Source organism: Ptiloglossa arizonensis, chromosome 10 (genome assembly GCF_051014685.1).
Source record: "Ptiloglossa arizonensis isolate GNS036 chromosome 10, iyPtiAriz1_principal, whole genome shotgun sequence".
NCBI classification, from domain to species: domain Eukaryota; kingdom Metazoa; phylum Arthropoda; class Insecta; order Hymenoptera; family Colletidae; genus Ptiloglossa; species Ptiloglossa arizonensis.
The window spans coordinates 4,688,966-4,706,600 of record NC_135057.1 but is presented as its reverse complement, the minus strand read 5'-3'; the positions used below and the strand labels follow the sequence as shown (position 1 = coordinate 4,706,600).

At 26.8% G+C, this 17,635-nt stretch overlaps 3 protein-coding genes across 8 annotated transcripts; 1 reads left to right on the top strand and 2 right to left on the bottom strand.

Moving 5' to 3' along the window:
• Window positions 1-3,588: 3,588 nt before the first annotated feature.
• Rheb (Ras homolog enriched in brain) lies at window positions 3,589-8,897 on the bottom strand. 3 transcript variants are annotated; one of them, XM_076321481.1, is made up of 7 exons: window positions 8,465-8,897; window positions 8,115-8,315; window positions 7,485-7,603; window positions 6,251-6,322; window positions 4,134-4,341; window positions 3,914-4,043; window positions 3,589-3,846 (listed from the first exon to the last, which is right to left on the bottom strand). In XM_076321481.1, exons 3-7 carry the CDS (start codon window positions 7,531-7,533, stop codon window positions 3,757-3,759), a joined length of 549 nt encoding a protein of 182 aa, XP_076177596.1. In that variant the 5' UTR covers window positions 7,534-7,603; window positions 8,115-8,315; window positions 8,465-8,897; the 3' UTR covers window positions 3,589-3,756. The 3 variants fall into 3 exon arrangements, with proteins under 3 accessions (XP_076177596.1, XP_076177598.1, XP_076177595.1); XM_076321483.1 differs by having other exon boundaries at window positions 8,207-8,315; XM_076321480.1 differs by lacking the exon at window positions 8,115-8,315 and having other exon boundaries at window positions 8,465-8,895.
• A 2,623-nt stretch (window positions 8,898-11,520) lies between these two features.
• On the top strand, window positions 11,521-15,910 carry LOC143152163 (uncharacterized). Of its 4 annotated transcripts, none has more exons than XM_076321974.1 (6): window positions 12,194-12,294; window positions 13,876-14,031; window positions 14,371-14,429; window positions 14,694-14,861; window positions 15,075-15,202; window positions 15,396-15,910. In XM_076321974.1, the coding sequence occupies exons 2-6, from the start codon at window positions 14,008-14,010 to the stop codon at window positions 15,572-15,574; spliced, it is 558 nt and encodes a 185-aa protein (XP_076178089.1). In that variant the 5' UTR covers window positions 12,194-12,294; window positions 13,876-14,007; the 3' UTR covers window positions 15,575-15,910. The 4 variants fall into 4 exon arrangements, with proteins under 4 accessions (XP_076178086.1, XP_076178089.1, XP_076178088.1 ...); XM_076321973.1 differs by lacking the exon at window positions 12,194-12,294 and adding an exon at window positions 12,347-12,975; XM_076321972.1 differs by lacking the exon at window positions 12,194-12,294 and adding an exon at window positions 12,347-12,975 and having other exon boundaries at window positions 13,828-14,031.
• Window positions 15,911-16,213: 303 nt separating this feature from the next.
• Window positions 16,214-17,217, bottom strand: LOC143152329 (uncharacterized). The gene is made up of 2 exons (XM_076322322.1): window positions 16,884-17,217; window positions 16,214-16,563 (listed from the first exon to the last, which is right to left on the bottom strand). The coding sequence occupies exons 1-2, from the start codon at window positions 17,123-17,125 to the stop codon at window positions 16,308-16,310; spliced, it is 498 nt and encodes a 165-aa protein (XP_076178437.1). The 5' UTR covers window positions 17,126-17,217; the 3' UTR covers window positions 16,214-16,307.
• Between the last annotated feature and the right edge of the window lie 418 nt (window positions 17,218-17,635).

Sequence of the window (17,635 nt, the reverse complement as noted above, 5' to 3'; positions counted from 1 at the left end):
GAAAACAAAGAAATCAATTTTTTTTAAATTAATATTTTGACTTATCCTGAACAATCCAAATGTGTTGATAATATCATTATTCAAGTTTAAAAGAATTTACAAGTATTAAACTACAAAACTGAAAATTAAATATTGTCTTAGATAAATTTAATGTTTACTAGCAAAAATGTTATTAATTTAATACATAAATCAAGAGCATTTAATTAATAATGTTTCTTGTCTTCTCAAATAATAAATAATCTAAATGTAAAAAATATTAATTTAACATACCCTATTCTTGGTAATGTAAACAATATTATTTGTCATAATATCAAAGACCCTATCATTACTGAATATGTAACTAGTGTTTTTGAAACATAGAAAGCGAAAATTAACTCACAAAATTGACTTTAATGACAGTTTAAGTTAAATGGGTTAAATTTGTACAGTAGAGGAATTTATCATACATCCTAATGAATTGGGAAATGTTATCTAATAACTTATTTACATTGATATAAATTATTATCTTGAATTTATTGAGATACCAAAAAAGTTAAATTAGCCTGAAATTTTACAATTAACCCTTAGCAGCTATGGACGCATGTATACGTCTGGTGAAAGCTATCGGTATGGACTAGGCACATATATGCGTTTTCTGTAAGTGTCTGGCATGGACTAAGGAGGCATATATGCGTTTGTCAAATTTTTCGAGCACCTACGCAGAAGTAATATCATTATGCGTGTGTGAAATAAATATAAATGCATTCCTTAGCAACGGCAGTAAACAAATGCCAACAATGTCTCGTTATAACAGTTGTCTACCTGTTTCGCGAACCGAGGCAAATCTTGTTACTTGTAAGAGTGTATCGTAGTAGCAGTACAATATATTACGATAGTGCCCTATATAATCTATTTGATTATCTTTTACTCGTATTGATAATTGTTTTGAAATTTTCCACACACAATTGAATTATTAACTTCCGATATATTTATTAAATTTAGTTTTCTAGTTTATTGTTTTCTATTTTATTACACAAATTTTAGTTTATTTTAAATTTCAATGTTAATAATAAAGAATTAGTATAACTTATTACGATTTGCGCTCTGAATAGTTCATCAACAGAGTTCAGTCTAGCGAAAAAGTATTCCGTTCACAGCGATCGTCAGCGTTGGCCGCGCGCCGTCCGTTCGGACCACATAGGCCGCGAGTATTCAGCACTCTAAGGGTTAAGATAAGGATGAAATAAAGTATTAAATGTTCGTGAAGTACAAATTGATAAAATTAAAAAAAAAATAAAACAAAAACAAGTTGAAAGAATGCGTGAAATACTAAAAGATAAGAAAAATTACTTTGCTTAGAAAAAATAAAAAAAAAATTTGTAAAAGAAAGAAAAACTAGAAAAATGTTTAAAAGGAAAATTAGAAGAAACAAAAAGAATAAACATGACGCTTATTGTCATAGTACAATTGCTGCTGAAAACCAATAAAATCAAAATGGAACTGGAAAAAGCTAAAATTAAAAATTTGAAAGCATAAAAAAATACAAACAAAAAAACTTACTGATTTTGGCACAAAAATTCAAATAGAAAATTCTATTTGTAATTAAAACCTCTTTTTTGAAAAGAGGCATAGAAAATGATAAATTGTCTTTTATGTAAATGTAATTATACTATTTTTAATGAAACTATTATACCTATATTATTTTATTATTTTTGACAATGTCATAATCCATGAACTATTTTAAACAAAAGATAAGTTCATTGAACAATGGTTTATTATGTTTAATGTTTATATTTATTTATTTAATTTATATGCTACAATGTATTTATCTCTGTCAGAAAGAAGTAATTAAATAAAAAGATGATACCCAATCAAGATTAAATAATTTGTGTTTCCATGTGAATATTTGAAATTCGATCCAAATAACATTGCTTCTATTGAGCCGAGTTAAATATTTATTTGAGTAAACTATTGTATAACTCAAGTTATCTTTTCTGAATATTCAAATTCCAAGCTTACTCAAATAGTTTTACTCAAATTAATGCTTTTCTAATTAAGATAGGGGTACTTCTGTAATCAATAATATTACATTTATTTATTCAGGCAAATAAACAATTCATAGACACGAATAACGTAAAATTTATTCCTTGGATTCCTTGGATTTGTTATAGAGTTCTGTACAGAGCAATTCTAGTAACTAGATCGAGCTATATTTTCGTACTAATTTAAATGAGATTTCGTAGATAGATAAAGAATTAATAAATATTTGAAAATTCAATAATTTATAATATATTTATTTAATTACGATTGTTGCTCAGCGGTTATGGTTGGAGATTTTTAATCAAGTGGTCTCGATTCGAATTCCCGTCAGGGTAGGTAAATTTTTTTTTTAGATAATGTTTGCATGCATTTATACGGAAAATAATGCTGCATAATCATTAATTGTCTGTGAAAGACTATTTAAAATTTACTTTTTCTAGAGTTTATAAAAAATACGATTTTAGGTTGAAAATAGCGGAGAAGGAAGATGTATTTTTAAATATATTTTTCATTAATAGGAAAACTATTTGACGTACACTTTTCTGTGCAAGTATGTTTCTTTAAAGATCTATATTAACTAATAAATACAGGAAAATATTCCCAAAATATGCCCTTCTTCGGGTAAACGCTCTCACTTTTATGAGTAAAAATATTCATCTCTTTTTACAGATTATAATTTTAATAGCAATGTAATATTTCGTGTATAATTTTCGTTAAAAAAAAGCTAAAATATTTATGTATTGTATGTATTAACTTTGTATAACGCACGCATTCACTAAACATACACCCTTTTACATGTAGAATGATGTAAGGAATTGTTATATGCAAAAATCAACAGACGGTTCAATTAAAAAAAACATGTAATTGCACTTTACAAGTGCAATGATGTATTTGGGAATTAAATCGTATTGTACAAAATTTTCTTTTATGATTTTTTCTATCTCTATTTAGAACACAGTTATAGTCCGTGTAGCAATTCAGTTCCTAAAACCACCTTTATATATTAGTTTTAAAGGGAGTACTAAATTTGGTGAAAAAATCAAAATAATTACAATAATAGTTCGTAAAATTATAAATAAAGAAAGGAGTAAATATAACTATATCTAAAGCGATTAAGACAATAAGCTGTAACAGGAAAAGAGCTCCTGACAAAAAACAATAAAGCATAGAATTAATCAATTTTATTTTGCTGCATTTTCATAAATAATTTTAGAAAGAAACATTAATGTAATTTTTCAGATTTATTTAAATACTTTAGCTAAATTTCATTGACTTATTTGTTAACTACATTTATTTACGTTTTTAATGATTACTTGAAGTTAAAATGAGTAATTTCACTATGGATTTTGTAATTATATTTTATTTCAGCATTTTTGAAAAAATTTATATGTTAAAAACTGAAGTTATATAAAATAAATTGAAATTAACTGTTGTTTTATTCTTATTGCTGAAAAATATTTCTTAAAATATTGAATATACACATGCATATAATAAGAATAAACGTGATCAAAATCAATTATCTCTTTTCTCTTTTTGTTAGATAATGGTTACAGAAGCAAATAATAAAAATAGTTATTACCATGTATATTCTGAAATAGACAATATTTATAATATCTTTTACTTATACAGCAAAGAGAGATATAACTGTTTTACACCTGCCATTTTATATTTTTAGTTTCGCCATTTGATTTTTATACATTTGCATTGTATCATATTTATATTTCCAGCTAATGTAGCTTAGGAAATAATGCAATTCGATTTTTCTTGTACATTTCCATCAGCTTTTTCAATCTCGATCAATAACGTATGAAAAATATCTGCGACAGACTGAAATAAAATGACAATTAATATTATACTCATAAAGAATTATTAAGAACAAAGAAAAAAAACGTACCTCGTTTTGTTTTGCACTGGTTTCTAAGAAAGCTGCGTGCCAGGAATCTGCCAATCGCTTTCCCTGTTCTGTTGTGATCATTCGGTCTACATATAAATCCGTTTTATTTCCTACTAATACAATTGGAACACTGGAATACATAAACATACATTATACTATAACAAATGTTAGATACATTATACTATAACAAATTAAAACAATTGAGCAGTAGATATCATACTGGACTTTTCCTGTAATATCCAGTAGCTTGTCATAAATAATTTGTACAACATCAAAACTCTTTGCGCTGGTTATACTATACACGAGGACATAACCATGGATATCCATCGAATACTGTGTAGGAAATATACTATATTCATCTTGACCCGCTGTATCTACCAACTTAACTTCATAATCCTGACTATTTACTCGGGTACTTTTTGTAAATGCTGAAAAACAAACATTAATTGTATCAGAAAACAAGTAACACTGAAATCAGTAGAACCCTCATCTTTTAAATATTACAAAAATTTTCTTTTAATTTTAGTGATTGAAGAGTAAAGTTTTGCTTTGAAAACTGTATAACTTAATATAACATTTAAATGCAAATGCAAAATTTCGCAAAGAGGCATTAATACATTTTTCTTCTACAAGCTTTATTTATAAGAAAATAGATTTGTAAGAAAGCATAATAGTAAGATGTAGAGTACTACCACATTAATTGCATTCAATTAAAATAAACATTATAAAAGAAATACTTGAACTTTATACGGAACACAAATACTAATTGAGATTAAAATACATGCACATCACTAACAATGCATATAATCATACATGCTGTAATGAAAACAGTTTGTGTAATTTGTTAATGGTAATTTTTAGTATTAATTGGTTAATGGTAACCTAAAAGCCTCAGATAATTAAAATTGATTCAGATCAATAAAGCAGTTTTATCAATTAACTGTTTCTTATATGCAGAGGGGAAAAAAAATCTTTGAGTAAACTTTAAAAGAACTCCAGTAAATACATTTAATCTAGAAATTATAAAAAAATATAGTCGATATTTTAAAAACATTTTCTATCTTTATGTTTTAGCACAAATTATATTTAATTAGGGCATATGAATAAATTAATATTATATTAATTATAGTTTCATATTAATGAGATTTGAATTACACTTATTAATTTTTTTTTTAACTTCAAATACATCAAGTATTTTATGACTTAAACATTGTAATTGTATCATTGTATAATTAATAACATTTGTCAGAGTAAAAAGAATGTTTTGTTATTCCATACTTAACTGCTTTTATTTAATATGAAATCATGAATCAGAATAATTTTAAAATAGTACTGTCAACCTTTTCTGTAAAAACAATTTTGAATAGCAAAAAAAACTAATTCTATCACATATTATTAATATGGACTCACTTATTGTAAATAATATCAAATATATCTTCAATTTTTAAACTTGTATTAATTCTAATGGTTTTTTAAAAACTTTATGTTGATTATACAGTCAAACAATAATTGATGCTAATGAATAATAATTTGATTTACTTGCATTTAAAATTATACTATTATGATTCAATTTTTTGACAGACAATTTCAACAATTTTGAAATATGAAAATTATTCAACATAAAATATACAAAATTGAACATGTATAAAATGTTAAAATATTATTTGAATGTATTTGTATAAATAATATTTTTTTAATAATTGATACAAGAAATTACAATTAAATTAATAAAATATATCGTAGAATAAGCTGTTTTTGTATACTATATTGCTAATAATTGATTGTAATAAAGAAAAGTATAGAAAATAATAAAATTTATATATATTTTCGTTTCAATATGTTTTTTACTTACTTTTCGAAATTGAATAATTGATTTTTGTTACTAAAATTATATGATGTCTTATATTCATTACAAATAAGATTTCTTTTGAACCAAAAATAAAATTATTTTGGTATCATTAGACGATCATAGATTATCAACTATTTATGTTATTAACGATTATGATTGGATATGTAAGCTGCCAATAAAAACATCCGGCTTATATTAAAATTATTTAGATTTGTATTATGTACATATCGAATTCTAACCTTCAACTTAAAATAGTTGATAATCAATAATGATGTTGAAGTAGTATGAATCTTTATTTTTGGTATAGGAATTTCATATTCATTGGATATAGTACATCTTATAAAATACCTGTCCATTGAATAATATATTTTCACGAATCTATTGCTTGTTTACAGCATGAATTATGAACAGAATGTGCAGAAAATACTACTAACAGTGTCATTAGAAATCTTTGAAGTAGCGTGTAAGACGATACAGGTACTTCTTACTATTTTCTATAGTAGGGTCATATGAATCCACAAACTGTCCCTCGACGAATTGTATGCTCAGTGACGACTTGCCTATTGAAATGAATGAAAGACACATATCAATAAGTGTTATATGAATTATATAAATACAATAATTAATATTTTATAAACAGTAATTACTATATTAAACATAAAGAATTAAAAATACACGTATATTAATCTTCAATTAAAGTAACATTATTTTATATAAGTATAAACAATGTTTAAAGTAGTTAAATGTACAGTCTTCAAATGATTAAAATAGTAGTATTAAAACAATACATTGATTATATATTTTTTTCATCTAATACATTATAATATACGTATCTACTAATTAAAAGTTGAATAACAAACTATGTATAATAAATATAGTAAAAGTATAAAGTTATTTATTAGACAAATTTATTCTACAAGGTGAGTCATGTAAAACATGACAAGTTAATTTCTTTGAAACTATTGCAGATATCAACGAACCCTTTTTTTCTCAAATTAAATGGTATGTAGGGATTAATCATTTTGGATGCAAAAGACACGAGAGTTGCATCTTCAAGGAGTTAAGGGGATACAATACTCATTTCTTTTTAATGGAATGGTACATTAATTTGTTATTTCAATAATTCTTATTGAACCTAATAACATTTATTTGAAATATATTTTTCTATTTTGCCTAATTAAAAAATTATAGCCAAAAATATTTTACATACTGAAGCTTGCAGTTGGTATTGAACAATATTACAAGAAATGTATTCTACACTGAAAGTACATTTAAGTGCTTAAGTATTGTACATTTAAGTGCAAATATGTATTTTCTCTTATTAATTAAAGTTGCTATTATTATTATTAATATCATTATCATTGTAATTAATGGATACTACAACAAAAAAGTTTTTAACCAATTTTGCTATAAATCTTTAGACAAGCAAAATAGAAAAAAATATTTCAAATATAAGTTGTTAGAGCTATTGAAATAAAAAAACATTAATTCATCATTTAATTTAAAAAAAATCGAACTTACATCTCCTTAATCCTTTAAAAACACAAACCTTTTATCTTTTGCACCCAAAAAAGATTAATTCTTATATATCATTTAATTTGAAAAAAGGGCTTGTCGATATCTGTAGTGGTTTAAAAGAAAAAAACTTGTCACGCTTTAAATAATTACCTTGTATATTACAAAAAATTAAGATTTTTAATTGTAATAATCATATTTCATTACCTACGGATCTGTAGCCCATAATAGCTATTTTCCTCTGCTTTGGTGGCATCTTTTAGCATTTATGAACAAAAAGGCTACAATGATATTCCATAAAGGCTGGTGCATGCTCCAGTTAAGACCTAAAACAAAATGAAAATAAAAACGAGGCAAATTATATGGTTTTATTAATATTTGTATAATTACTAATGACATCAACTGTTGATATGATTTTGTCATTTAGAAAAAAAATGTTCATGTTTACATTTACTCAAGTAAAAATTCTGGATTATAATTAGTCATTTTACAATACTGTTGCTTTAAATAAATATTATAACAAATTGAGATTAATTGTGGTTTTCTATATTTTATATTACACATGTACGAGTTTATTAAAATTTTGATAAAAATATTTAAAATAATACAAAGCAGAAAGAATGTATATATTCTAATTTCTTTATTTTCCGATAAACTAAAAACAACTATGAGAATGTATATACATTTGAGAATCGTTTGTATTTAATCCTTTGATCGTTACAAAATATGATTACATCATAAGTGTTTTGCATAAATAAATAATTAGGGCAGTTTTAAATGCATAAGGTTATCATTTGTATATTTGTAACTTTTCATCTTATACAAGTTGCTACTTACAGTTCTGTAAATGGTAATGGTAAAACACAAAATATAGAAAAATCATAGATACAAAAGATGAAGATAATTGTACACAAAATCGTTAACTTAACTAGAAAAAAATCTGTGCCCGAGAATATATGTAAATATCTACACATTAATACAGACATAAACGTATAGAGATGTATGTACACGTCTTGCACGGAAGTGTGTAAATCAAATCTATGAACAAAATAATAATTATTTAACAGTATTTAGGTATTCGTATGATAACTTTGTATTTAATAGCAAAAATATCGCATTTGTTACAATAATTCGTAACATTTATCAAACTACGCATTGTTTATAATACATACACATGCACTACTTACCAAAAGAGATGAGGTGCATTAGGTGCGTTTCATATTAATCGACATATCGACTCGTGCTGTATGTCAAATATTTAGCCAATTAGAAGTTAATATTTAGACAATGTTCTTGTAATTAATTTTGATCACTATTAATAAAAAATAGTACTGTCCTTTTTTTATTCACAGACTAATAATTAAGTATTACTATTTTATACGGGAATGCAATTTTCCTACGAGTGAGAGAAATTTGGAAGCACGCGATGAATTACGCACTTTAAATGTCACGTATATACGAAGAGGTTTCCTCTCCGGTTAATGTTAATTAATATTAATTATCACGGAGCACTTTGTTAATCTTACGAGTATTTCACGAAAAATATTTTCACAACGTTCTCTCACTTATTAGGTTGAACTGAAAAATGTATAACAATGTAAGATTTCACAAGTGCTTGCCAACGAATATTCTGATCAGATGCGCCATCTGCTCGAATAATGTAGAAATGAACAGATTTAAATGCACTTATAGTTTACTATGTTCTCCTTTTATGTTTTTTATCATTTGTAACAACATTAATGTTTTCGATTATTGTAAAACAGATGATATAATAATTTTATTTAGTAAAAACTTTATCAATTTTTATTTTATTCAAAATATGTTCGTATATGTTGCATTTGTAAGTATTTGAAAAGAATATTTTCTTAAAATAAATTTACAATCGGATCATAGGCATTAATGCAATTGTTTGTAAGTAATTAATAAAGTCAAAATTAATTAATGTTATTAATAAATACAAGAGAAAATTGTATGTAATTATGCAAAAATAATAAACAAAACTAAAATGACTTTTCTTAGGAAACATTGTTACGTGTAGAAGTATATAACCTATTACAATTTCTTGAAACGTTTTCAATTTCTTGTAAAGCGGTGCGTTTATTTACAACGAACAACTATATTTTATTTCTTCGAATTTATTAAAGATTTAGTCAAATTTGGCATGTATTTTATAGAATATGATTACGTTAAATATTTATTTTATGAAAAAGTATCGAATTTGAGACCCTATAAAATATGATGATGATATTTTAAATCGTCGTGTAATCGAGTACATTGCACTTTCTATTTTCAAATAAAAAAAGAACATTCTTTATTTTATTTACTGTTTGGTACAAGACTCGTTTATTTTGCCCGATTAAAGAGAAAAGAGAGTGGCATAATTCCTTTGTTTTTTATTTTAAATGTCCTATGAAACAATTTATTTTTCTTTCCTTTTTTTCATTATTTATTTTACTATTCAACTTGTTTTTCTGATTCGATTTGTTTGTTCTGTCTGACTTCAAATTCTTTGCATTAGGCCTGTTAAAAATACTTTCAGAGTATTGTTCTACATATTTAGTACTGGTCCAAATATCAATTATTACCAAAAGATATTTTAATTTTCTCGAAACAATTTTTGGTAAATTTTAATTCGTACTTATATTGTAATGTAATTTAATATTTATTTTGTTGAAACTAAATTTTTAGAAATCAAATTACCTGATGAATATGTTTTACGCGTAACAAAATTCAATGTATGTAAATAATTAAATTAGAATTTTATTGTATAGAATTAAATATTATTGTGTGTTACACAGATCAGTATACACTGTCATTTGCAATTTAAGAACATCAGAAAGAAGAAACTGTACAAATATAGAAACATTAAACTGTATAAGTAAAAGGGTAATTGTGCAAATAGTGTATGGACTATTTGGCTAACTTCGATTGGTAATTCAAAAATCTTTTTAACTGTAGTTTCTTTTATGCTGATCGATGCATGGAGAGAGATACTTTCCGAGGTTCCTCCTATAAGTGAAATTTTGTTATTTGGAAAATCAATTATGTAAAATATTTTCAAATAAATATCATATGGTTTTATTGATGTCTCAAAGGCAATTAACATTACACCATGCAATTTGAAAAGAGAAACTGTATAAATCCCCATTTCATTTTCTATGTCAAAAGTAGCGTACTTGCGAGCAATATGTTTTTCTATAGAACACAACGAGCAAAACATGTTACACGAAGAATCAAAAGTAGAACCGGTTTAGTAATAACGTGCCAATATCCGAGAAGTGTTCTCTTTAAATCTTGAAGCTTTCTCTGGGAGAACAGTGAGAAAGTTTCGAAGAAGCGTCTCCGGTTATAAAACGTAAACTTTAATTTCAGAAGGATTTCCCATGTTCCTTTTCTCTCTCTTTCGGAGAATACTTTGATCGTGTTGCTTTCTAACAAGCGTGTGTTCTTAAGTAAAATTTGATATCCAGGACTTAATAATTTCCTTCGCGGTGAATATGTTTTACTGTCGCCGCATTGTACTGATAAATTGTTAAAAATATACAGATTTAGTTTTGCGAAATCAATATATACATTTGAAGAAACACGTATATAATTTTGTAACATTTTTTAATAACATTTCGTGAATTCAACAGTAACGTGAAAGTATTAACTTACATTTAATTTGCCTTAATTAAGGGGAAAAAAATTATTTGGGTCTTTACCGTTGCTTCTATTAAAAAATATCCTAATTTTAAAATCATTCAAAATTTGAATTATAAATCAATGAAGAAATAGAAACAAAAACGAACAAAAAGCTGTTATGTATATTATAAATACGATGGTACAATAAAAAAGTTCGATTAATCAATTGCAACATTGGGTTACGTACATTCATTTCAATGAAGCAATGTATTATTGTTAACACGAAAACAGGTACACTTTGCCGTTTCATTTAACAACTTTAATTATATAGATGTATATCTCTCATATATTCTTATAGATAATGTAATACAAATAACTTGGTCACTTGGTTAGTAAAATTCATGCATCAAATACAACGCTTATGACCGATTGCCAAATAGTAGACTTATATATGTATGCCTATAGAATTTTAATGCGCATCAATGATCATGCGATTGAATAACTAACACATGATGATAATATATATACTTTCATGATACATTATTGCATTTGAATCTGAATTGATTTGTATATTTATTTTACCTGATCACCATTATCGTCTAAATTTTATTTAGCTGGTAAACAATTTAAAATAATCAAGGAATGATGTTTTGGAATAATTCAAGGAAACGCATCAAATTTCAGAAACGAATGAAATTCTGTCTTTTTATTTCACTGTATAATCGAACAAGGATTATTCCTCGTGTAAGGGTAAGTACTAGATAAATGTAATATAATTCTAAAAAAAGAACACAATTTTTCTAAACAAGTCTTATATTTCGAGAAAATTTATTTTTAAGAAATGGTGTGTGTATGTGAACTTAACTAGTACACGATGTGTATGCGCTTGTTTAATTTGAATTTATTTGTAAATATCGGCAACGTCACAACGAATCTCGATAATGCATTTATCAATACGTTTACGCTGAAAATTTTTATTAAATACATTCTCATATTAAAAAACAAAATCATAAAGCCTTTGAATAGTTTAGCCTTCAGCACGTTATTTTCAATTTAAAACCCACAGATCGAGGTATATGCGGCAACAGTTTCAACAAATTCGTAAATGGTTAGAATCATCAAATGATGTACAACATATCGTCGGGATTCATCGTAGCATTATCGATGTTTATAAATCTCACATGTACGCTTACATAGCGGCTTAACAAGGTCAATTGTCGCGAAAACTAAATCTTCTACAGAAAACACTTCCTGTACAGTTTTTACTTCTTTTACACCCGAAATTACACTATTTTCGCTAGTACCACTAATTACGCCACACTCTATATCGTGGACGTTGTAACATATCTATCCATACGTATAGGATGTCTGACTGACCGATAAAATCTCTAGAGTAAGCTCCACTTATTTGAAACATTATAAGAAATGTAAACACGCTGAGAAATTCTGCATCGTATTAAATGGTTATAAATAATTATTGGTTCACTTTCTTCTGTCTACCATTTCACATCGTGCATATCAATCTAGAACGAAAATATTGCGTATCTGAATCGTGATGGAAAATGGTAGCATTAAGCTTTTTACCAATGGCATCTCAGTTAAGTAATATAAAGTATCAACGATCTTCGATTGTAGGTTATTCAACTTTTGTTTAGAACACTATCATTATCTACGATCTTTACATATCGTAACACGAACATACAATCGTGACATCCTGAATTTAAACAATTAATATTGATATTTTAATCGTATAAAGCCAACAATAACCGAGGAAGTGTATCTTATTACTTCCTAAGATCGCACGACACGCGCAAAAGCATTTACATATATTAACGTGTAAAACAATATCATACAGAGTAATTTATATTACTTACAATTATGTAGCGATGAATGGGCTAGTATGAATGGGTACGTGTATCTGCTTTGAGCTTAACTATATTGGCTAAATCTGTTGCGCAGTTCAAAGGTATAGATTCTTTTCAATCTGCGAAAGTGTCCCGAGTTATCAATTAGCTGAGTAACTAACGAGTTCCAATGATTATTTAAAACATCTTTTCTCACTAACCGATAGAATGTAAGAGCTGAAAGCAGTTTCTACTTTAGCATTACACGTTGCGTTTTCGTCGTCTTTTTCTTCGTTTATTCGCAAGTTCAAACACCGCAGAGGCGAAAGTGAAGAACTAGAGCACACATTTACCCGAAGGATCGGTACCCAGATACCAGTATTTATTATTGTCGCTTCTAAGCTTGAATATGTCAAAACTTGTTTCCTGGTTCGTATTTTACTTTCTTGGGCTAGCGCATAATATGTCTACTGAATTACTTTAAAAAGGAATTACGGTAAAATATGTTTTCTTGCAACTGCATTTTTCATATTTATTTATATTTTTAAACATAAGTAAAAATACACTCACACACACATACATCTTACTTATTTCTCACATCATTTTAAAGACTTTTCTTAAGAATATTTCTTCATTCGTCGACCAACACGAACTGTCTTTCTTTAGTTTTGAAGAAATTTCCCATTTTTCTATATAGAAAATAGATTTTCTTTCCAGACTTCTTCGTCCGTAATGTATTTATATTGTCATACAACATTAATTAATTATTTTCCTAATAAGGGGTGACAAAGTGTTTTTTTTCTTACAATATATATATATATATATATATATATATATCCTTTTTGTTTGTATCGATAGTTATTTAAAAGCTGAATGTATACATATATGTATATCGATATTTAAAACAGAAATAAGTATAAACTATTTTTAAATATAATTAGTCCAGTCACGAAAATGAGATAACCAAATTCGTTTCGAACGCATAAATATTTCCATATTCGGAGAAAAAATCAGGTACTACGAGTTGAAAGTGGCTGCAACTAGTTAGCGACACTTTTAAGCACATGCTTGAGTTTTCTAAGCAATGACAAGAAATCTATCGTGAATCGCGGTGAATGAAACAAAACTAGGGTCTTCGGAGCTCATAGGAAAAGAGAGTAACCGGATAGATATAAGAGGATCCTGTTTCATCGGAATTCTCAGTTTGTTGCACGAATCACATGGTATACAAACTATTGGTGTCCGCGAAATAAAGCATCACCATGAAAACGGAATTATTGTTACAAGTAAATAGTAATTATATTTTGCTTTACTGATATCTAACTTGCTATTATTTAATTTAATATCTAATTTAATATTAAAACGACGACGGACATACAATAGAAAAATTGGAAGAACAGAACAATTTATTTTTCTTTATCGACATTTCAATTTTTTATACGGGCCTTCTTCGGGCAAAATTGTTAATCCATATCTATAAAATGAATAACTATAATTTAATGTTTGTATATGATTTCAACTTAACGATACAGTTACGTGTTTTATACACGCGTAATCTTTTTTACTAATTTTAAGCATTCGTTTTATACGAATTGGCATTATAAATTATTTTTTACGATTTTCAGTTTACCTTAGCTTTAACAATACTATTGGTTACTTCGTCCGAGGGATTCTTTTTCGAGTAGTAAGTGATTTTATATTTTCATATTCTCGGGGAGACAAGAATTATTTTTGAAACGATTTGAAATTTATTCGTAGAGTTATTGTTACATCGCACAAATAATTATTCAACTACTGTTTCCCAAATTATTGAGCATTAATATCCTATTTTATCAAAAGATATTTCAACATCTTTTCACAAAGTATAGGTATATTAAGTTTAATCGACTGTATATTTATCAGACCGAAACGGTTTTATTTTATCATACGTAACAAATTTGTATTCCAGCCCTAAGAAAGTTTTAATGAACTTCCTACAATCATTAAAGGAAAAAAAGGAAGCGAAAAAGAGGCCCACTCATATACAACATTACCATGTGCATTACTATCCAGTGCATATGTTAATTGAACCACCGATAAAAGCACCCAAGAAACACGAACTCGAAGAATCTCACAAGTACAATTAAAATTTTGTTCAATTGGATTAATTTAAAATAAGTTCGGGACAAAAATAAATGTCAATGAGATTCGAATGCATTTAAGTTTTCATTGTGCATGAAGAAAATTTCGAAATAAGTTTTACTTTTATTTTGTTCGAAACTAATTTACTCGTAGCAAACAATTAATGAATACTCTGTTAATTATTCAAGAAATGAAAACTGATTTTTAGTGAACATCTAGCAACGCTTGGTTGGTCCGATCACGAATATACACATGTTCCAGAGCCTAAAATTAAAATACCCTTGAGATTATTCAACTCATGGGATGATAGTGCACCATGGAACCACGAAATTTTTGGTAAGATCGATAGTTACTCTATCCGATTTTATTAATAATTCCAAATTAATAAAACTAAAAACGATTTTTATTCAGGGATTATCGTAGGATTGTTTTATAGTAAGGTTTAATTAAAAAATTGACTTATTGTCTATTTATTGTAGAAAATAGGTACTTGTTGAACATTGTACACAATTTTTAATTACTTTTACAGAAGCGGGTCTTTCAGAGACAGTTGATCACAGTGAGAATGAAGATATACTCGTTGAAGTTCCACATAATCAGAAAGTCATCATTGAAAATGATCATCCCCACGATAGTAAAAAATCAAAAAGTAGTCTATTGGCAGCTTTTTTTCACAAATTGGGCTCTAAAAGCTATGTGTATAAGTGAGGCGAAAGTATAAAGGAAAGTGAATCGAAAGATTCTGCATTATGAGAATTGTTAATAGAAATTAACAGTCACCTCTACGTTTCGTATGACAAATTATCGAGGACAGCGGTTTAGAAAAACCGCGTAGTAGTATACAAAACAAATTTTCTAATTTGAAGAAGTTGGATAGTTAATTATCAATTAATAAAAAGTTTTTTGTTTTATCAATACTCTCTGAATAATGATTATAGGTTAAAACGCTTTCATGTATGAATTTATAAAAAAAAAACTCTTACGGTAGCATTTTCTAAACCTTAATGACTGTATTATTTAAATTTTTTAAAACGTCATATGAATGCTTTGTGGTATCTAATAATTACCGTATGATTGATACAATTTATATAAAATTCATTCTATATGTTAATTAACATGTGTAGTTTCTAATAGCGTCAAGACATTGTTCCTTGTTTTAGTACTCAATAAGTCTTTAATACTTGTTTTAATGTTTATGTTGTTTTATTTACGTTTGGAATTATGTCTTTAAACTGAATAATACCGTTCTACTTTTCCTTAATATAGTATTAAATGCATACAAAATGTTATAGTAATTTGTTTACAAAATAAAGCTTATTTCACACAAAAATCTTCTAATGTGATACTTGATTTTTTTAATATGTATTTCGTTGCACGTCGCTCACAATTGTTAGACATTCAATATTACGCAAATACGTACAATCATATTTATAATATTTGTTCATGCATAAAGTGTTAATTTATTAATGCCTTGCCGTTGTATTACATTTGAGAGCACTTGATGTGATATTTTCAATAATTCAGTTATAATCAAGGGTGAGGCCAACATTCTCTTTTCAATACGAATTTTCTGTTGCTCTTCATGATCTTTGATGATGTTAAGCGCGAGTTGTGTCATATATTTACGATCGGTTAGTCGCACAATTGGGGATTCCATCACTTTCTGTAGTTGTGATTTCACTGGCGGATAATTTAATCTGTAAAAGAGATCAAATTGATACTTTATTATTATCAAAACAAAAACCGGTAGTTCCCAACTTTTTACAATTGTATTTCTAAATTTGTATATCATTTAATATCAATTATTGCCCGACAGAAAGGATTTATGACATATAAAAAAGTTAAAAGAATGATTGAAAGCTAAGCAAGCGTTTCGATTTGTTGATTTTTCTTTCATTACTTAATATTCAAAGAATATTAAAGGTTGACTACAATTAAATTCTGTGAAAAGTATAGATAGAATGTTTTTCAATTTAATATTGTAAATTTTAAATAAGCAATTAAAGTTATAACTTACCCGTATTTTACGTGCTCCGCTTCCCACCAATTCAAAGGTACATCACAGAGGTCGAAACTGGAAGCAAATATTTTTCGTCCATCTGCGGCTTTTATCTTTTTTTTTAATAACTTCTTTGGTATTTTTTCTTTTACATCCTGTTTGTATTTAATTTCTTCGGTGCTGCCAATGCGTTGCAATTTCTTTTTTGAAGTGGTTCGTTTGCTTCTTGAACGTGATTTTCGTACCCTTGATCGACGCATACTGAGTGTATTATCTTTTCTTGTTTTTACATTCTGACGATTTAAACTTATCGTTTATTGAAATTAATAATCCGGAAGAGTATATTACTTCTTCTTAATTTTTGAAAAACTTATAATTTAGAACACGATTCAGTCTCAGGAGCATTGCCAAATTAAAATTTCACGAGTGAATGTAGCAGATTTGAAAAAAGAAGATTATTCAAAATTGTATCATTAAAAACATAAAAAAACTTTTATAAAATCACTAAAAATGTACGTATTATATTTTTCAAAGAAAATTCCGTTCTTGAAGAAAATTACTAAACAAAAAATGAAGAATACATATATAATATTGACTTTAACCCGATGATTATAGTAATTATAAGAAAAATAAATACTTGTTATTTTCTATGCATTTTTTTTAAGTAGGTACAGTTAGATCAGTTAATTAAGATAAAATAGATTGAAAATAGTAAGAAATCGCAAACAAAGGGAACTTTAAAATTAGATGCATTTTAAGTAAAAACGTGA